This window comes from Pyxicephalus adspersus, chromosome 1, assembly GCF_032062135.1.
Source record: "Pyxicephalus adspersus chromosome 1, UCB_Pads_2.0, whole genome shotgun sequence".
NCBI classification, from domain to species: Eukaryota; Metazoa; Chordata; class Amphibia; order Anura; family Pyxicephalidae; genus Pyxicephalus; species Pyxicephalus adspersus.
In genome coordinates, this window is record NC_092858.1 from 74,578,337 (window position 1) to 74,600,466 (window position 22,130).

Consider the following 22,130-nt stretch of genomic DNA (forward strand, 5'->3'; position numbering starts at 1 on the left):
GAGTTTGAACTCTGTTCCTAAGGGATTTGACCAGCACGAGTTGAGTGATTTTGCACGTGATTTGGGACTATCGAAGAAGGCTTTAGAACTCCTAGCATCAATATTGCGTGGGAAAAGCTTACTTGAAAAGGGAACTCAGGTATTGTACTTTCAAACCAGAGAAATTGCATTTCTGCAGTACTTTAGAACTGACAGTGGCTTTGTGTATTGCCATTGTCATAACATACCTATTTTATTTGGAGGAATGGGGAATTCCAATCTATAACTCAACTGAATGGCCACTATCCATCGATAGCTCAAAGCAGGGCTTAAAGAGTGTCCTCCTTCACAATGACAATATATTTGGATCAATCACAACTGGCCATTCATTTTTTCTTTTTTTGAAGAATATGCAGACATCAAGAGAGTCATTGAGTTGTTGCAATATCACTAACACAATTGGGTCATCTGTGATGACCCTAAAATGGTATGCTTCCTTCTCGGTCAGCAACGCGGAGACACCAAGTATCCCTGTTCTCTATGCATGTGGGACAGCAGAGCTTGTGAGAGGCCTTGGGTGGAAAGGAATTGGCCTTCAAGAATCACCCTAAAACCAGGTGATCCAAACATTCTACATGAGCCACTTGTTGATAGAAAGAACATTATATTCCAGCCTCTGCACAAACTGGGTCTAAGAATGCAGTTCCTTAAAGCTTTGCCAACTAAAGGAGACTTTTTAAAGTACATCATTTTGGCATTTCCCATCTTGTCATTTGAAAAAAAAAAAGGCCAGTGTGTTTGATAGTCCACAGATTTAGCAGCTCATCAAAGATGAACTTTTAATTAGAACCATGTCAGAAGTGCATTTTCTGCAATCTTTCTAACTTGCCGGAAAACCTTGTTGCAGTCAGTGATGAGCAATGTGAACGATTGCACCAAGATTTGAAGGTCATGGAAGGATGGTATCAGGGAAGATGGGATATGCATATGATGGTTGACTATTGTTGGAGCATCCGGCGGGTTTATCCTAACGCTGAACACTCCAGGAAAAGCTATAAGCGTAAATTTTTACCTTAACCGCTTACCTGATTAATATTCAAATGTTTGAGTGTAAAAAAAACATCATGGAGTAACAATAAATCATATGTCGTATGAACAAAAGAAATTTAAATAAACAGTACATTCAAAATATTAATTCATTATTTTTTCATTATTTGTAAAATTTGTATGTTTTTTGACAAAAATGGATGATACCCTGTATCCTAAAAACTGAATGTGATAGCAAAAAACTGGGGTAATTTCTGTAATTTACCACCCAAAAAACAAGTGTAGGATCAAACTCAACAAAAAATGAGTTCTCCAGTGTAATTTGTGCATTACTTATTCTTCCAAGTTTTGAAAAGTTTTCTGTTCTATGCTAAAATGTAGGATTATGTTAAATATGTTGTTGACCAGCAGTTTTTAGATGATCACCTTACTGGAAAGCACATTTAATTAGACCAATTCTTTAATTTCAAAATGGATCAGCAACTGACTTTATACATGTAGCCATATTTGCAAATTATATAGGATGGGGCATTGAACAAATAAACAAATAATGAATTTCTCCAACCCTATGAACTGAATACACACATAGACAATTTCAATAAAATATTCTTCCATACATTCTGGGCCATATTTATTTCTTATGATGCCATTTCTCTCTTAGATTGTAAACTCCTTTGGGCCGGGTCCTCTATTCCTCCTGTGTCATTGTTTATATCTGTCATTTGCAACCCCTATTTAATGTACAGAGCTGTGTAAGACGTTTATAAATACAGTTTAATAATATTAATAACAATAATAATCATACTTATCAAGGATAAATGTCATACTGGCCTAAACTTAAATGTTAACAACATACATAAGAAAGGAAAACAAAAATAAAGAATTTTAACAGCTATGTAACATTACAGCTCATGTAAGGTCATTTCAAGGTTAAGCTCTGATTACATGTGCATTGACTTAAAAATAGATGTCTAAAATTGGTTAGAAAATGTCCAGCTCTGTTGGAATGCCTTGTGAAATGGAAAATCTCCAGACAGCCATTCATTTTATGGCTTTTTAAACATGTCTGTCTATCTTTGTCTGTCTATCTATCTATCTATCTATCTATACAAATATATAATATACCAGCATGCCATACAGAATACAATATTAAGAGATATTGTTTATTGGCATTTCATCCAAAAGGAACAATTTTATTGCTTTTCACACTCAGACATTCTCATTCAGTGTTCTATTTTTACCTTCAAGTAGTAGATTCAAATATTTTTTGTGAGCCAGAAACATCTGGGTTGTTTTTTCTGCAGCATTTATTATTCTCAAATAATGAAAGTAGGTTACTTATGGGAAAAAGAAGAAGAGAACGGTCATAATGTAACCATTTGTAATATGCAGAATTATTGGGGAATTTACAAAAAAAATTGTTTTTTGTAATCCTACAAACAAAGTTACAAAGTTAAAAGGGAACTAAAAAACAGATGTGCAGGCCTTCTCTATAAACACAAAAAGCCTTCTCTAAAAAAGTCTAAATATTCCACATCTGTACCTTGCTACACCTCAACCCAAAGGCCTCCTCCTGAAAGTATGCATTAAAAAGGTCTACAATGCAGATTTCTTTGGAAGGTAATGTTAACAAATGATCTCACCTTGTAGCAGGGTCACATGTTTGAATTTTGTCCAGAATGATTTCTGCTTAGAACTTATATGGTATGGCCACAAAAGCCGTAGACTGAAGAATCCAGAGCAGGATCTTCTGATATTCATTCATAACCTGATCGTGTTTCATGTTTCTATTGAGGAGATGAACCCTGAGTACCTGTTGCAGTGACACCCAGGACATTGCCTGTTTGCCTTCTTTAGAATGTATTCCCAATATAAAAACTATGGAAGAAAATAGGAAAGCATTAACAAAGGCCAATACTTTTTGGAGAAGGCTTTCAACCTAGTTCCATCACACATTTTATCAACATGCTATCCCTCTTTTTAAACTTTGAGTTATAAACCCATCAGATAAATTTCGGGCGCCATTGGAAAAGTGTTACCCAGCTCGAAGTGGTAGGCTGCAGTCTGTGCGAGTTTTACACATTTAAAGGGTCCTATTTATTGGTATGAAACCTATAAGTCTCAGGGGGTTCCTGGGTTTTTGCTCTTTTGGAGTTATTCTCTCTTTACATACATTTAGTTAACTGTTGTCAATTCAGTATTAAAGCATATCTCCAAGGTGTTATCATACTGTACAAATGGATTAGTATAGTGTTAGCCCTGCGGGTCGTGCCCGCGCAGCTGCTCCTAATTGCAGGTACAGGCGCCGGGTCCTATCTTTCAGGTAGTGTAACCCCACTACCTGTGTTCCATGCCACAGTTTCCTTCCTGCTGGACACTTGCACTGGTGTTTGAGCTGGCGTGGGTGTGTCTCTCTTCATCCATGAGGCAACACATACACGCCCTCTGTTTCTACAGCCTATGGCTGGATCTCTGCAGGTATTTAAAGGCACTTCCTACTACAGGAAGTTGCCTGAGCAATCTCATGGTCTTAGCTTGTCTAACTCCAAGTGCAAAGGTGCTTCTTCTGTCTGCCTTGCTGTGTACCAGATCTTGTTTACCGAACCGTTGGACTTTGCCTGTTTGCCGCCTGACCCTGACCTCAGATTTTGTGTATAAACTTTTGCCTGATTGCCGCCTGACTTTGACCTCGGATCTTGTTCATGGACTTTGTCTGATTGCCACCTCTCCTATACCCTCTTGGCCACACAAGCCCCCTCGGTTCTTGCACCGAGTACCCTGACCCCTCTGGTCAGCTGCCACTGACCCGGGGATTGCTCTGGAGTGGCACCTGGCAGCTACCCTGCGGCCCAGGCCTATCCTCACCATCAGAGGCTCTAGTGAAGACCAGGTCAGTGGCACAGTGGGTCCACACCCGCGTGCATTACATATAGCTTTCATTTCTTCTACATAACTGTACAGATATGAATTACTATGGATAAAAACAAGAATGTGGATAGTAACCCTCAAACGTAGGTGTGAATAGGCCTTATGCACCACACACACATGAATCAGCCACATAAGACAGACATTTTCATGCAACCAAATGTTTGTGTTATATTGCAAGTAAAAGGAGACGTATGCATAGGTCCCTAGTTATTGAAATATATATCATGTGTATTATAGTTTGATTAGAAATAATAGATACAGAATAATGTGGTCAACTTGTATTTGTAAGTGAACAATTTCCCTATCAGTCATGTACACACAATCTCAGTTCTGTCACAGACACCGTTCTGATACATATGTTAGAAAGAGAATAAATGTATTCTCCAGGTTACATATGAGATAGGGATTATACGTTTGTTCTTGCATTTGTAAATCGGAACAGGTACATTATTTTAATGAATGCAATTAGGACAGATTGTTGTTTCAACCTATTAGGCAGCATGGTGTCATTTACTGTATAAAATCTCCAATGTGACTTAATCACAAACAAAACAAAAAAAAACTTTATGGAGCCTAGACATTAATTAGGTTCTGGAGCAAGCTGTGCTTTGACATGCAAAAAGAAACAACTGCAGAATTTCTGTTGATCACTAAAGAGTTACAAGAGCTTGGAGAACATGCAAACCGCCCCCTCCCCCCAATTAGGCCTCTGTCCTGCACATGAGTGAGCAGGGAAGCCCCATTCCTATCATCTAGGAGTCATCCCTATGTCAGATATCCTTAACTCGGGGACTACCTGTATTGAGTTAAAAAGTTAAGTTAGAAAGTGTATGAAAAAAAACCTCCTGTTGGTGGAGGTTATTTTAGATATGTTGAGGATAAGGAAGAAGAACACATTTACTTTTCATTTATAGTAGCTTTCCAAAACAACATATAGGACAATTGCGAGGTTGGATTGAATGTTTTTTTCAAAAAAAAAATTTTAATAGGTAAATAATACATTTAATGTAGTGGGGTATATCACCCCTAAAATAAGGGGAAACTAAAGAAGATTAAAGTGCATGACCGTAAAAGAGGAATAGACACTCCTTATCAGGGACTCCGGGCAGCACCTTTACTTCACTACTCCTCCATTCCATTTGGCTGCCAAGAGCAAAGAAAATACATAGCACGTGTGACAAGCATGTGATTTACACCCAATCCACTAACGCAGTTTTTTGCAACCTTTTGAACATGGGGCAAATCCCTTAAAAATGTTTAGGGTCCTCAGGGAACCCCTTCTATATTTACTAAAATCACAACTCAGTATGTACTAACAGTATGTTAGTGTGGTGGTCAGTGGGAAGAAAGCCTCCTACATTGCTGGCTAATAGAAACAATGTTAATCTTACATATAGCCAAAGAGATCAATGGTATCTATTAAACTGACCTGAAAGACACAAACTGCTCATTGCTCAAGGAACCCCTAGCAACCTCTGGAGGAAACCTGGTTGAGAAACACTGCTTTAACATACCAGCATTTGCCTAGTCGTTTCCCATGAGGAATAAGAGAGAGGCCTCAGCTTTGTAAGCTCCAACTGAAGCAAGTCCAAAATTATGTGGGGCTTCCTTTCCACTCTTCTGCCAACTAAGTAAAAATGTAGCAAACTGCTCATGTTTACATAGAAGGGCGGTAGCCAGGGACACAGAAGGCTGTGGTCATTAAACAGTGGAGCAGTGCTGGCTGAAAAGTAGACCACACACACTGACACAATCTGCACACAATCTGTAATGGTTGGGCATCAGTGCAATTAATGTCTTCATCCTTTCCCTCTGGTTGTTTCGACTCTTCAATCAACAGACCTGAGATTGAAAGCTAAAACAATTCGTCTAACTGCTCATTGTGGATTGCTTTAGAGAATGGGATTAGAGAACTTTGAATTTGTTAATGGCTTACCAGAAACTGGGTGATCTGTGTCAAAAGGTGGCTTCACAATTTAAACATTACACATAAAAAATCTATTCTCTTTAGAACTGTACAATGTGTATTAGCAAAAGGACGCACACCAACCTGTTTACCTAAATGACTAATCCTAATTTATTTTCAGGGTAGCTTTTCTGACAGCAAGTTCTTCATGGTATACAATAAAATAAAGCACTTCTGTGTGGAACTGTACATACTATTCAGCTGCAAAAGGATGCACACTTATGTTCATAACCAATTTGTTTTTTAGGGTGGCTTCACAAAAATCATGACAGCTAGAGTTCAACATACCACTCTATAAAATAAAACAATCCATTATTTGTAATTGTAGAAACAGTGTAGTTGCAAAAAGGATGTTTATATAATTTGTAGGTTACAATGGTCAGACATACCAGACTAACAGTCTGAACCAGAGCTGGCCAGTTCTAGTTCAAGATCCACTCCCAAGAGAAGTAAGAAAATGTGTGCAGTATGTATCTCAGTGTTTAATAAAAAGCAGAGAACGGACTAGTAGATAAAATGATAAGGTGGAAAAAAAGCCCAATCCTAACTGCAGTACCCTGTCCAGCTTCCAGTCTCCGCACTGATAGCTCTCTCACAATGCAGTAAAAGAAAACTGCAGTACTGGCACCCTAACACTACCCTACATGCCTGTGTGTTTTTTAGGGTCTGGTGGGACATTTAGCACCTGATCAAGGCATCCAATAACATGCCTGCCAAAGCACTAGAACCAGGGACGGTTGCCACGATTTCTTGCTCGTTCTCCACTGTTCGTTGGTGCACTAGCACACCATGGGAGAGGCAGCTTTGTTAAACAAATTTTGGCTGAATATTGGTCTTGTGCTAGCCTCTAAAAACTGAATTAAATGGCTGATGCTCAGGTCAAACTCAAACAAGAACACTAGTTTTAGTCATAGCATGGTGAGTTTTGTAAAAAAACATGACAACAATATCTACCCTGTTTCCCCGATTTTAGGACATCCCCATTAAGTAAGCCACCCCCGATTTTTAAAAAAATAATTAAAATAAGACACTCACCTGTTTATAAGACAGCTCCAGATATCTGATCCTGCGTGTGTGTCCTTTATGCTGGCTGCAGGAATAATGATATAAAATGTTTTCACGTCTCAAGCACAAACATGATCTCGTTAAATTGCTTCTAGCTATAAACAAGAACAATAAAGATAATGCTTTCCTGTACCTTGTCACCGGTGCCACCTGAATATTTAAATATAAAAAATAATATGATAGAACACAATGAATCTCCACTCCCCTTAGATCATCTAGGTCACGGTGTAAACTCATCCATTTGGCCATTTGTGGAATCAATTATTTGGTAAGAAAGTCAAATACCAGTGTAACCACGTGGAGAAAATGTTATCATCTTTACTGTTAGGGCTCATTCCCACTGGCAATGAGGTTGTGGTGCTTTTACCTATTCTTTGCGCCAGGCAACACTGCTGCATGGGAAGACATGACATGTAGTGTATCCCTGTGGCAGCCCTCACAGGAAATGAAAAGGGGCTGCAGTGACTGATACAAGTAGCGCTCACTGTTGTCAGCTGTCAAATGCTGTCTTTTGTTTGAACCAGCCCTGCTGTGTGAGTCCTTGCCATACAAAATCAAGCAAGTAAATGACATATGTAAACCTGCCCTTAAAACAAAGGTAAAAGGCAGAAATTTGCCTTGGTAAATGCAGGGGTTCAGGTTCAAATATCAGCTAAGATACTATCGGCTCCAAATTTGCATATTCCCCCATTGTTTATGTGGGTTTCCTCTGGGCACGCTGGGTTCCCCCACACTCTCCAAAAAAACTATGCAGTTAGGTCAGTTGGCTCCTAACTGTGTGTGAAAAAATAACGATCCCACAGCAAGAGAGAACAACGTGGGCTGTTGGCTTCATTATGGATGCACGATTAGAAGAGTAAAACTAAATAAAAAAAAAATCACCTTTAAATGGTGCTTAAAAAATAAAAGAAATACATATGCGTTTAAACAAATAAAATTCAAGTTTTTTTTGTTTTGTTTTTTTAGAAGAAAGAGAAATTGTGAAAAAAGCCAAATAAAAACTCAAGTTAATAGATAATACATAATAAAATGGTTAAACACAAAAACGAGCAAAATAAGTACAGAATAGTTGTTCAAGGTGTACGCAAGTTGTTTATAAAACATTGGTCCACATTACTGCTGTTTTTCATTAAGGGAATCAGACTTGTGTCCAGCAACATCTTGACTTGAAGGAGTCATATCTGCAGCAGTTTTCCAACAAAAGTACTACACAAAAGCCTTCATAAGTTTATAATACTGTCAATTGTGGGAGATAACAAAAACACTGTATGACAATTTATCAAGCAAATCCTTCATTTTATTTATCATATCTACAAGAACTCAGGATTTAGCAACAAGCACAGTCTATTCACAGCATGGAATAAAGCATGTTTGACTATAAATATTGGGATCAGAACTAAAGACTGTAGTAACTATTGTGACACATGCAGTGATCTGTAGAATAGAACAGCTGTATAGCATCCAACAAACACTTCTGTGGCTGACAGACGAAAGTATAAAGGGTAGCTCTGGCTCCGGGGAGGTAAGTATATAATAGAGCTGCATCAGTAATAAGTGGGAGCACATGTGGATCTGTACACAAATTCATGGGTGCAACATGTTAAGGAGGGTCCAAACCCAGGCTTTGGCTTGGTGCCTATACACCAAATGATACCCAGTGCTATCGACATTATTTGATAAATATATTTGTATAATACAGAAAATGTATCACATGCAAAATGCTTTATAAACTTACAGTAGAAACAGATCACATTAAAGGACTAAAAATGATCTAACCTACATAAATGCTTAGAACATAATATTATTGTTATAGGATTTAAAGACCAGCTCCAGCCAAAGTTTTTTTTGTTAGCATTTATATCATGAAGAAGGAAGAGAACCTCTGGCAGGTTTCATTGCTGTCTGCATACACTTTAGGGAAAGTGTCCCTTACTGTTTTCCTGTGTTCTCACCCTTCCCCATTATGATGGGCAGCATGGTTGGCCCAGAAGTCAGCAATCTGACCTTAGCAGTGCTAGGTCTCAGATAGTGCTAGGCCACGGCACTATCTGCATGGAGTTTGCGGGTTCTCCGTGTGTTTGTGTGGGCTTTCCCGGGTTACTCCCACATTATAAAAACATGCATGTAGGTTATCTGGCATCCCCCATATTGACATTAGACTGTTATTGACATATGATGATGGTAGGGACATTAGATTGTGAGCCCCTTTGAGGGACATGACTATGGACTTTGTAAAGTGCTGCGTAATATGTCTGGACTAAATAAATACTGTATAATAAAAAAAAGCTATTTTATTTCTGTTTGTGTATCAGTTAGAAAATCATGCCTTTTTTCCTGTCCTTGTTGCAGGGAGATAGGAAATGAGGAAGAGTCTCCACAATGGGGAGACTCAGACAGCTTTAAATATCTGACGGGTTCTAATTTTTCCTCCCTCTATCCAAAGCAACAAAATGCCTTAGATATATTTGTGTGTTGTCTGGCTGAGCCATGACAATTTCTAACAAGTGCACACACACACACACACACACACACACACACACAACAATCTAAATCTGACGGATCAATCGATAAACAACTTAACCAAGAAAGGGACCGCCACCCCCCCCCAATGCCGGGGGTATCTAACCATATCATATTTTCTTTTACTCAAAATAAAAAAACTTTGCAAAAAAATACTTTATAAAGTGCTGTGTAATATGTAGGCACTAAATAAATACAAGTACAACATAAATAGGAGCTTGTCCACAATTTCTGTTTTACCAGGTAAAAAGTACACTGGAAAAGGAATCAAGGTATGGTTTATGTAATAAAAAATATTCAGAGGCCACCTGTACTGTTGTAGAGACAATAATTTGGTCTTTCACTTATGCTAGAAGAGAACAGAGCTATTTCTTCTGGTACACTGATAAATCTTTGGACACATGGTTAATATGGGTGATGTTTAAACATTCAGATGCTTACAGATTTCTTGTTGACTTTATTGTTACAAGTGATATACTTGTATATGTCATTGTGGTTATCCCTTTATCTTTTGTTTGTTTATTTGGTTTTGATAACCTTACTGTAAAACTTTGCATATGGCAAATTGTTCTGTTATTCTGCGATTAATTTTTCCAATGAACATTAAAGTGTGAAACATACTAGTGACAGTACATAATCCTAGCCACAATCAATCTAAGTAATAAATATAGTTTTAACTACACAGTTATAAACATGCAAACATAATCCTCAAATTACAGAGCTTTCATAGTTTCCTATTAAAGACTTAGGCACAAAACAAGCACATGCCATTTTTATGCAATATTACAAATGTATGTAAAGAATGCAGAAAAATTGTATTTTTATTGCAAACACTGTAACTGATGATGATGAGCTGGTACATTGCAGATTTCAAGGCATAGGAACCACTGCTCGGTTTACACAAGAGACAGATCTATGTATCTCACACATGTGGTATCAGCTGGAAGAAAAGGTAATTCTGCACTTAAAGGCAGGTTTAAACAATAGTGAAACCTCAGTCATACCACTGCCTAAAATAAAAAAAATGTGGGTCTGCTTTGGGATTCTACAGTTGGCAGAATGCAACAGAACTGAAAAAGTTTGGTATTAAACACATAAAAACCCAGTGAAAGCCTCATGATCATCGCACCTTCAATCACAGCGCTCTCCCTGCCACATTAAGCTAAGTGAACTCTGACAACTACACACTGTGGCCCAACTTTTATAAATGGGAGGGTCCAAGATGTGCGTAGAGCAGTGAATATCGATAGTGGTTCTTTGTAACAAATGAATCACTTAGGTTATTTGGCAATATATTTAAACTTGTCCTGTAGCTGTGAACAATGTATTGTTCCATAGTTTCCATGTATTTTAGGATATGGGGGATGGGACAAAGGCTGGGTATAATGCATGTCAGTAATATTACTGACAAGAAGCCCTAAGAAGTCAAATTACTTTTCCCTAAACTAAAATTTACAATTGTGATCAGCTACTAACATTTACACTTATACTTTTTAATTATGTGCAAGCTTCTTTTTAATAAATATGCCATTTCCCTTTAGGCTGCTGGCTATTTTAATGATTCTGTGAGCAAAGTAAAATGTAAATGTTGCTTTGTTTTTAAAGTTACAAGTTCCAGAGCTGGTTTGCAATTTCTCCGCACAGAGCTCTTTATTAAATAGGGAATCATATACTGACATTGCAACACAAGGACCTGGAAGATTCCCACAAGGGAATGTCTGATTCCGTTTTTTTATAAATAGAGCCCATAGCAAGGTATTGACCTGGTCTTGTCTGCTTGAGTGTCAATGACTCGGGAAGTGAAACCAGGATAAGGATGACAGCCCTGAAGTCTGCACACAAGACAGTGACAGCTACCATGTTACTATCCTTGGAAGTTTGTGTTGATAATCCAATAAGTGACGCTGACAATTGTTTGTTTACATATGATTTACACATTGCTAAAAGGCTCAGTTCACAAAGCTAACACACCAGGATAAGGATCTTTGTTTCGAGTCCAGTGGGAAGTGGCTAAATTAAAGTTCCTTATCCTTGTGTTAAAGCTATGAGATTTGTGCCTAATGCAGGTTGTTTGTTGCAGTGACCAAATTTCAATATTACAATAAAAAATGTCTCGTCTTACCTCACATTTCCAAAGCATGTAGGACTGACTTATCTGGTTCTGCACTTTTTTCTGCTGTAGCCACTTTCTAGGTGAGAAGATGCTGTTGGTGCTGCCACTGGGGGTGAGAGCCAGAGGGCTGCGAGCCAGAAAGGGCAGGTCCCAGGCAGTGTTCCTCTTAATTCCCCTTATATCATAGTCAAAGTGAAAGCTGGTAGAAGGTGATTTTTCCAGTGGAGTTGTTGGGGTTGAAAATGATCCAAGTAGCCCTGCTTTTTGCTTTAGGCGCATAGATTTGGACATAAGTTCCACCGATGATACGGACATGCTTCCAGACATGGGATAGCAATCTATTTCCTTCCATTTGCTTTCCAGCAAAGGTGGTCCAGCATTCAGCTCTTCTTGCTGAACAGGTGGCTGTTCATCTCCTTCGCTGCTATAACTGCGTATAATGGCAGGGTCAAGGCTTCTTGTCTGCCGAAGTCGGTGCTTGGAAAGAGTTTTTGGTGCTGTTGGGGATGAGCATGAAAACACGCTGTTCAACAAGTTTTGTCCTGACATTCTTCCTCTTAGCTCTGCGACTTTTCTGTCGTAGAGATGCTTTATTTTCCAATGTGAGGTGATCGTACACCACTCTGGGGAAATGCTGTCTTTACGAGGCTCACAGATGTTCCGTCAGATGAGAGCGATGCCAGCAGAATTTAGGATAGACTGTTATTCCATCTTGTCTCCAAAAACAGCATGTTTTCCTCAAGTCCCATAGCAAATGCCTTAAATATTACAATAAGTTTAAAGCCAGCGCAGGACTGCCTTTTTTTTTCTGGATTGCAAATCTTCAGTCACATTCCTTAATTCATTTTTTCAAGCCTCAGTGCAGGAATCCTTCAGGAGAGCTGGTTTACAAAGGATAAGAAGGGGAGGGAAGGACAGCAAGAAACTGGTATTCTGTCTCCTAACATAGCTCACCCAGTCACTCCTCCCAGCATTACTCCAGCAATCAGCTGTACTGCCACCTCTCCTCATTTACCTGCTTTCCAGCTGCATTTTCCTGATTTATCCATCCTGTAGTTCTGACCTTAAACAATTCCATCACCCATAACTACACAATACCCTGCATAGGAACTAATAAAAGTAAAGTGATTGCATGATTTCAGAAATCTACACAAATATCAATATAGTTCCTTCTGCATAAATACATGTTTAAACTCAGAGCAGTAAGTTACATCTGAATGCATACTTCTTCAGCACATAGAAAGTCTTTGAGGCATAATGAGCAGCTTGCTATCTAATACTTGAAGTAGTTGAAGATAAAGGGACATGCTTAGCATCAAGAGGGGATGTCTGTGCTTGTGAGTCAGCCTTCTGTGATAAAGGCAGACAGAGGATAAAAAAAAACAAATTTACTGCTGTTCAGTTCAGAGTATTAAATATTAAGAATTAGAATGATTTATTATTTTAGAGCAGTGTATCTCAACCAGGGTTCCTCCAAACGTTGCTAGGGGTTCCTTAAACAATGAGCAATTTGTGAAATTTAGGTCAGGTTAATGGACACCAATGATCTTTTAGAGTATCTGTAAGCGTGGCAGCCTTCCCAATAGCCAGCAATGGAACATGCACATTCTTACCACTGACCACCACACTAATGTACTGTTAGTGGATATAATAATTGAAGTAAGGGTTCCATGAAGACCTGAAAGTTATTTTAAGGGGTTCCATCATGTTAAAAATTTTGAGAAACACAGTCTTAGACTAACAATGTTTAGTTTTTGTTAACTGGATTTCTAATACCATGGTGTTGTGCAGCTTATGGTAAAATTTACCATATATATATCTATATCTTCTCCTTTCTGATAAAACCCTCACTATTTCACATCATTCCATGTCTCCCCTCCTATTATGTGAGATCCACCTCCTAGATTGTAAGCTCTTCAGGGCAGGGTCCTCTCCTGTGTCACTGTCTGTATTTGTCTGTCATTTGCAACCCCTATTTAATGTACAGCACTGCACAATATGTTGGTGCTATATAAATCCTGTTTAGTAATAATTATAAAAAGGCATTTATTATTCTTTTTCCAGGACAGAAACTGGGAAAGTCCTCAGTATATTTAATCAACATTACAGCCAAGTATCAAGCATTTTTAGAATGAAAGAAATGAAAGCAGGAACAGTAGGTCTCCAAGTACTCTGTTTCCTTTAAAAGCATTTGCTATTATAAGTGAAGCTCAGAACTGAATTGAGTAGTGAAAAATTTGAACATTTAAAAAGTTTTGTTTCTATTGTGTCTATCTTGAGAACATTCACCCTTTCTATACTGTATCCCATGCTGAATATTGGTACCAAGACTGAAATCAAGAAAAATCCAAATTTTGGATAGAGGACAAATATTCCTGTGGGGCATTTATTCCAGTGGCAATTGCCCAAGAAGTATGTACTGAACAGACCATCTGAACAGACAAGCCCATATGTTGCCACACCCATGTGGTACCTCAAAATAATTATCCAACAAACATTGCAGAATAATGATGTATGCTTATTTGAATCACAGAATAGAAAACAGATCACCTTTCAGAAACGGAAAGTGTGGAAGCATAATGTGTCAAAGCTTAGTGATGTCACATGCCAATTTAATTCCTCCCAACGCAATTAACCTTAGAAGACATCATCAGAGTCAAGAACTGAATTATTTAAGAATGATCTACTGGGTTCAAACCATTTGCTGCTTTAGCTTATATATGTATTTTCTGAGTTTGCCTATAAATCTACTTTTTAGCTAAAACTTAATTTCATAGAGGGTCTTTGTCTGGTTCCTATTTCCATCATGTGAAGGATTTTTCCTCACTTCCTGGCAGGCGAGGGACATGGGTAAAATATAACAAAAATATAGAAAATATAGTTTTAAACTTTTGACCACTCTAGCTCAAAAAATGTTAAAAGAGGTAGGTTTTTCCCGGTATAGCCTAGTCTCTAATCAAGAAAAATACTAGTCATAGAATGGAATTTCAATGTATGTTTTTACCTGTCTTGATAAGAAAAAAATCTAATAAATCATTCAGCAATCTATATCATCGTTTCCTTTCACTATTGCTAATCTAAGAAACTGAACAGGATTCAATCTGTTCAGTTGCACACACTGTTCAGGGCAAGATAAAATCAATTTATGCAAGGTTATGCGAGCAGGAACAGGCACCAATGCTCTCATTTTAAACACCTTAGGAAAGAGACCTCAGAACAAACAATAGATAACATCAGATGTTTCACAGATATATTCTATCTAAAAGGAGAATGTTGTTGAAGTTTCTGGTTTAAATTTTGCAGTTAGATTAAAAGATATTAGTTTAAGTGCATAAAACATACTTACTAGCACTTCAGCCAAACTGGATCCTTTAAATTAAGATAAATAAAGTAACGTTGACAATGCTGGCAGATTGTCAAATCTAACATAAAAGAATTCAAAGCACTGAAATCTCATCTATCAAATGATGTAATGTAGAAAGGTAGAGGGACTCTGTTTTGTGTCCACTATTAACTCATTGCTAAAAGCAATGTATAGGCACGCCCTCTAGTGTTTGTTACTTAAACTACGTCTTACACAACTATACAGGACATGCAGGAATGAAGTCAAACCTTCAGCACTATGACAGCAGTCCTTGCTGATCTCCTTAATAAAATGTGTATTGCATGACTGTTAGGCTGACCACTAATTTTATTATTTTATAATCTGGAAAAAAAATTGAAGATCAGAAGATTAGAGCAAAGTCAGTGTTATTTGCATTCTTGTTCTGGTGACCAAAAATATTAAAATGAAAGCCAGGCCACAACCATTTTCAGAGATAGAAGTCTCTATTGGTTATCTTGCATTCTTTCCCCATAGATGTTTCTTTTTAGGTACATATAGGAAGCATTTGGGCTGTCAGTGCTAAATTTCAGAAACTCTAGCCAGTTTTTGGTTATTTTAACTACACCAGCCACCTGAATAGCCTTAGTATTATGTTACATGATCAGAAATTTTGGCTACTCAAAAACTGGAGGTATAAAAGATAGAAAGCCATGTTAGAACTGGTCTGAGGATGGTGATCTGTTATTTACAAGTCACTAGCAACAGGAGCACAAACAGACCATTTATCTTTCCCTATGGGGTCACATACTTATTGCCTGGACCAGGCCAACAAGGGATCAATTCATTAAAGGGAAGCAGTTGTTGGTCTCAGTGTTTTGCTATTCTGACAAAATCCCAACTGCTATGTTCAGACTAGCGATACAAGCATATGTAAATATTTAATATAATCATTTTGATTCAAATCTAGGATTTCATAGCACCATGCAGATTGGGCATTTCAAAAACTTTAACCCCAACTGTTCTTGTTCACTTTCATTATCTGTCTTCACACAATTTATGACTCCAGGATGATTGGATCAAGGTGACTGAGCTACCTGTGTGGTTTTAAATAATGAGATGTTCAACACTGGTGAACAAGTTTAGATTTATGTGATACTTTTACTAGCTTGTCATCATCAAAGATCCTAATAGCTGATCGGCTAGCAGCAGACATGCTTGTCCTCAAAGCAGATCAGGTGGAATCAGATATGGTTCTCTTTGCAGCACAACATTTGGACGCAGATATGGTACTCCTCGACGCAGACCAGTCAGCAGATTACATAAAACTAATCAAAGCAGATCAGTCACAACCCGACATGGCTCTTTTCAAATCAAGGAAGCCAGCAGCAGAAATGGCACTTCACAAAGCAGATCAACCAGCAGGAGCCACAAAGGTCATTATAGCAGATCAGCCAACAGCAAACATGCCATTGATCAGTTCACCTTAAGTACCCATTCCTACAAAGTTGCGTCTAAATTGGTTTTCTTTTTCATTTTTCTTTTTTTTTTATTTGGAGATCCACCCATAACATACTTTCTGTCCTAGACCATGCTTAATCACTGTACTATATTGTCATGCTCGGCTGCTCATTTCTGATTTGTACTAACAGCTCCCCTTCTGTTAATTTCCAAAAAATAGTTGAAAGTTCTGTAGTTTCTATCAATGAACTTGGCAGAGCTAATGATTCTGCTTGGGATTTCACTGATAACCAGTACTGACAGGATCAACATACATTTTTTGTATTTATTTTACACATATAAGATAATACTTTTAATGGTTTGTTTACCTCAAATATTTTTTCAGAATCCTCTTGAACCCCATGTTTATGGGTGCACCCTATAAAAATATACATCATTTTTAAAGGTGTAAAATAAAAGGAAAGAAAATAACCCTGACCTCAAACCGTTTGATTTCCCCCTTAATAACCAGAGAAAATGTATAGACATCCTCATTTTCATGAAAACCTGCACACAGAGTGTGTGTTCTGAATCTATAAATGAGGAAAAGTATTCTATGCTGTCCCTGGAGTATTGAGGAATCAGAAAAAAAAGAAGCATTAAAGCATAAAGTTGGAGCCAGTTTACATTTCGATGAGCTGTTGAGGAAACTATCATCTTAAATGAGACATCTATTAAGGATCATTTGTGGTGAAACATCTGCAATTCATTTATGTGGTGGGAACATACTGAAAACATATCAAGAACTGTAAGAAAAGATTTTTAGATATTAGAAGAACAAACTTGAATAAGAAACAACCTATAGGTAATTAATTCCATTGTATTATTACTTTTAGTAGAAGATTGGAGAAGATAGACTATCATGGGCGAACCTGGGTGATCCATCAAATTAGGCTCAGTGTCCCCAAACTTTAGGAAGTAGATAATAGGTAAAATCTATTTATAAGGACACCGCTGAACCGACAGATGAAACCACTGAACTAATGACCTAGAGGCATGTAACAAAATTTCAATGCAAAAGCAAACCCACCTAGGATAATATAGCCAAAGCTTACTAAAAGCTGCATAAAAGAAAAAAAAAGTGAAAATGGTCCTTTTCCCACCTGTTTAGATCTTGGTTTGCGTGTGTTGAATTATAAGTAATGTTGACTCTTTTCACATATTACTAAACAAAAAACTCATGCAGCTAATAAATTGTAATCAATGTTTGAGGTGACCAATAGAAAAAAATTACCAAAAATCTAGAAGGGATTTTTGGGATTCAGACCCTGTATGAAGAGTATTCATGCTATCATAACACCATGGGCCTGGAATGAGGTGGAATGAAGTGAAGTGAATTGAAGGGTTTCAATACTAAAAGCATTTCAAATATACAATCATGGACAAGGGAATTAAAAAAACAGCTTCTTTTTTTACATACATTCAATGTCTGATCCAATTGATTTATCCATACTAAAAATGATGTTTTGCATCAATGTTTTCCTACTAATGTGATCTAAGTGATTAAAACCCCATGGGATCGTCAGATAGCAGATGTACAATCTTACTGCTAGTGAATTGACAAGTACTACAATATTAAATCAAGACCGTAAGTATTTCACTCATAACAGATTACAAGAAAGCATTTAGCTATAAAATAGCCTCAGTGAAGAAATCTGCTTCTTATCACCAACACTTTGTCTTTCCAAGGCAAGAGGGAGAGAGACAAAAACTGGAATGTTCTGGAGAAGGTGTAACTATTCGTACTACATATCAATACAGCGACCCTGCTACTTTCAGCCAAAGCAGGCTTGTCATTCAGTTTGGCCAACCATTGCTCCTGGCTTTTGTAATGTTTGATATACTGTGTTGCCAACATTAAACAATCATTTCCAGGGACACTTTGCTGGTGACTATGCATGTTTTGGATCACATCATAAACAATACAGCCTTAGAGAATTGCTAAATACACACCTATTAAATTTTATTAAAATGGTTAATACATTTATAATGGTTAATACATTTAAATGCTACCCCCTAAACACATATTAGTTTTTCTAGTTTAAACCAAAAATTTGAATGCTCTGTCAGTGTTTCTCAACCAGGGTTCATCCAGAGGGCTTCTCTGGCTATCTGTAAGGGTGGCTTTCTTCCCACTGACCAGCAATGTAAGAAGAGTTCTTCCCACTGACTGCCACACTAATGTACTGTGAGCTGTGAATATACTGGTAGTTATTAGTTGGGGTTCCCTGAAAACCTGAACTATATTGAATGGTTTCCCCCATGTTGAAAAGATCAAGAAATACTGATCTATGTAGATACAAAGGATAATATTCCTTCTGATTCTGAGATACTCTCTCCTATGGACTACTAGCCAGGAAACAGCATCAACTATCACATATCCTCTACAGCAGTAATAGATGTAAAATGACATTGCATCTTCTTCCTGCTAGTATAATGTGTTCCCATGGGGCATGACTTGATGTAGTCAGCAAAGCCAAAAAAACAGCATAAATCATAATCAACTATCTCCAACAAAGATAGTGGCTGGACCGGTTTGTAAAACTGCATAAAGAGGTCTGTCTCAGGAATTCAATATTTATTAAAATGGAGTTATGCTAATATTTTTTTCATTTTGGATAACATGTTTATCATTATTGGTTAGAGCTCAGGTTGTAAGCTGTCTGTGTACTTCTTCCCCTTACCTATCCAGTAAGTTCAAAGAAATGTCCACAACATGAACAAAATATAAACATGGCATTTCTCCTCTTCTGTGCTAGAAATACAAAGACAAGGAAGTACAGTACAGTATAGCAGATCACCTACATTTGTTATCATTACATGAAAACTTCTGATGGAAAATGTTTGTATTTTTCATGGGCTTCAGTTTTTTTTTTATATTTTTCAAATATTTGCTGTGATCCACTAAGGATTGACACCAAGGGCATGATTTATTAAGACCTGAGAGTATAGATTATCATGGGAGAACCTGGGTGATTGAGCAAACCCGGATACATACCCCACCCAATTGTTTAGAATAATCAGACAGTTGTTCTCTAGTGGTTATGGGTAACTATTTAGAAATTAAAGAGTTCAGAATCTATTAGGTACCCTTGATAGGGTAACTTTATTTATTAAAGATATGAGTTTATGGGATGCCTTTCTCCCCTTCTTTAAGCTGTATTCTAAAATCCTAAGTTATATAAACCTCCATAAAGTTAACATATGCCTGGCAGTGTCTAGTGCACCATCTGCATACCTCCCAGTCCCAACATTTGATGAAAAGGAGGAGGGATGCTTTATAGAGCAGTGGTTGCCAACCTTTTTGGACCTGGGGTCCACTAAATTTGCCAGCTCTGGATCAGAGCCAGTGTCACTCGAAGGGGAAGAAACTTTCCCCAGAGTGACATCATAATGCCAGAATCCTCTCACTCTGTCCAGAGACACAACCCGCCCACTTCCCAGAGCCTGCCTTTCATATGAGGGACATGGTCCACGGCTCTGGCTGGTGCTCCCCCCAGTGAGGTCCTTCACCTAACCCTGCTTGGGGCACACCGGCCAGAGCTGTGGAACACCAAACTTTTCTTGAGGACCACCAGTTGGTGACCGCTGTTCTAGAGCAACATACCGAGGTACATGATGCATCCCTTTCATGTCTTTGTGGACCATAACAAATAAATACACAAATAATATTTGGATAAACCGACAAGTATTATATTTGTTTACAAGTATTTCCTTTTTTGGTAGCTTTTCCAAATAACAAATGGAATAAAATTTTTATTTGTAGATGTGTACATAAGAACCCAAAATGAGAAATGGGGGAATTGGATCTAAAAGAGGGACAGTCCCTCTTTGTATATCATAGAAGTGCAGCCAAATTTTTAGTCTGTAGGGTTGTTTTAGAAAAGAGAACCTGTTGCTTTAACCTGAATGTCAGCCAGACAGGCTGCTAGCATTTATATAACAGACTGAGCAATTGCAGCATTTTTAATAATTTCTGTGTAGGATTCCTTGCAGTAATTTATGACAGACATTCTGTCTAAGACCCAGGTTTTATCCCTCATTACATCCACTAAGAGATCTGTAGCACACATGCAGTAATTCGCACTACTGCATTACTAGACCTGACCACTAAGGAATAATGAGGTCCTTGTACTGGATGGGAAGTTGCCTTCTCATATATGAGCGAGCTGTTTTCTATTCCTTTACCGGACCTGACCACTAGGGGGCATGAAAAGGTCCTTGTGCTGGATAAGAAATAGCCTGCTCATTTATGAGTGAGCTATTTCCTATTCAAATACTGGACCTGATCACTAAAGCAATAATGAGGTCCTTGTACTGGATGGGAAATAGCCTGCTCATATATGAGTGGGCCATTTGCTATCCCTTTACAGGACCTGACCCCTAGGGGGCATAAAAAGGTCCTGGTACTGGATGGGAAACAGCCTGCTAATATATGAGTGGGCTATTTTCTATCCCTACACAGGACTAGACCATTAGGGGGCAAAAGGTCCTTGTACTGCATGGGAAATAGCCTGCTCACACTGAAAAGGGGTAAATCTGTATGTCTCATCAGAAAAAAGTCAAACCTCATAAAAGACTTGTGAACAAGAGAGTAGAATGTAAAATCATTTAAAAGGTCTCTAACCTTGTGGGATAGAGGCATGGCATACTGGTGGCTGGAAGTCATTAGGCGGATCTAGAAATTAATTGAAGTATAATTAGGGGCATAAACTATTGCATATGTAACTAAAATAGAACCAATGATTCTTTTCAGAAAAAGCATTTTACCATTAGCATCCAAATTGGTCTGACCATTGGTCTTTGAAATGCCGGCTGTGTTTAGAAAATACAAAATTCACTCCCCTGGGTCTGGCGTCAGACATGGACACAAGAAATGCCCAGGAAAAGTATCGGTCCGTGAGTTTTGATGACTTACTTCTCTTAAAGTTTGTTTCATGTAGAAAGGCAATATGTACTTTTTGTTAGCATAAATCACACAAATGAGCAATCCACTTTTTAGGAATATTTAACCCCTTGATATTAAGGGAAAGTATATTTAAATGGGCCATGGGGGAATATTAAATCAATATATCAATAAAATAAGGGTAGGCATAAGAGAATGGGGGGGGGGTGCAGAAGCAAAATCAGAATTGCTTAAAAATGGGAGAGGAAGGACTAAGCAAAGATAAAAAAAATCAGAAAAGGAAGAATAAAAAAACTTGTAATAGTAAATATCTAAATGTAGGGAATTCCCTAATTCCCACGAAGCAATGGGACCTACCTACTTGGGGGAGTTAGTTAGCAATGGCTAGGGTAAGGAGGCGTGCCCACACTGTGGGGCAGAAACACTACATTAGACAATCAAAAATAAAGAAGTGACCTAAAGTTTAAGCCTGATACAGTAGTAGGATTGGGAAACATCAGAGAACCACATCAAAAATATATATTAAGCAACTATAAACAAAAAACATTAAAAGTACTAGTGTTAGTGCAACTGTTGAGTCTCAGACAGGAGAGGTCTAAAAGATCTCCCCGCCATAACAGTACCTATATCATATTGGAAGACAGTAATCATCATCAGTAAATGAAAGTAGGCAGGTACCGGAGGAACCACACACGGAGTCACCCACCGTACCACCCGATTCTGGTAAGTAATCGGTGGGTGGCTTATTTTTCATTTTTTTATTCATATTTTTCATTTTTCCCTA

At 37.9% G+C, this 22,130-nt stretch overlaps 1 protein-coding gene across 1 annotated transcript in view; it reads right to left on the reverse strand.

The window, feature by feature from the left end:
* The window catches only part of ARHGAP6 (Rho GTPase activating protein 6), a 270,011-nt gene extending 257,230 nt beyond the window's left edge, over positions 1–12,781 (reverse strand). Inside the window, exon 1 of the mRNA XM_072414316.1 lies at positions 11,628–12,781. Coding sequence (XP_072270417.1) covers positions 11,628–12,167 — 540 coding nt within the window. The 5' untranslated portion in view covers positions 12,168–12,781. The remainder of the gene's footprint in view (positions 1–11,627) is intronic.
* Positions 12,782–22,130: the final 9,349 nt, after the last annotated feature.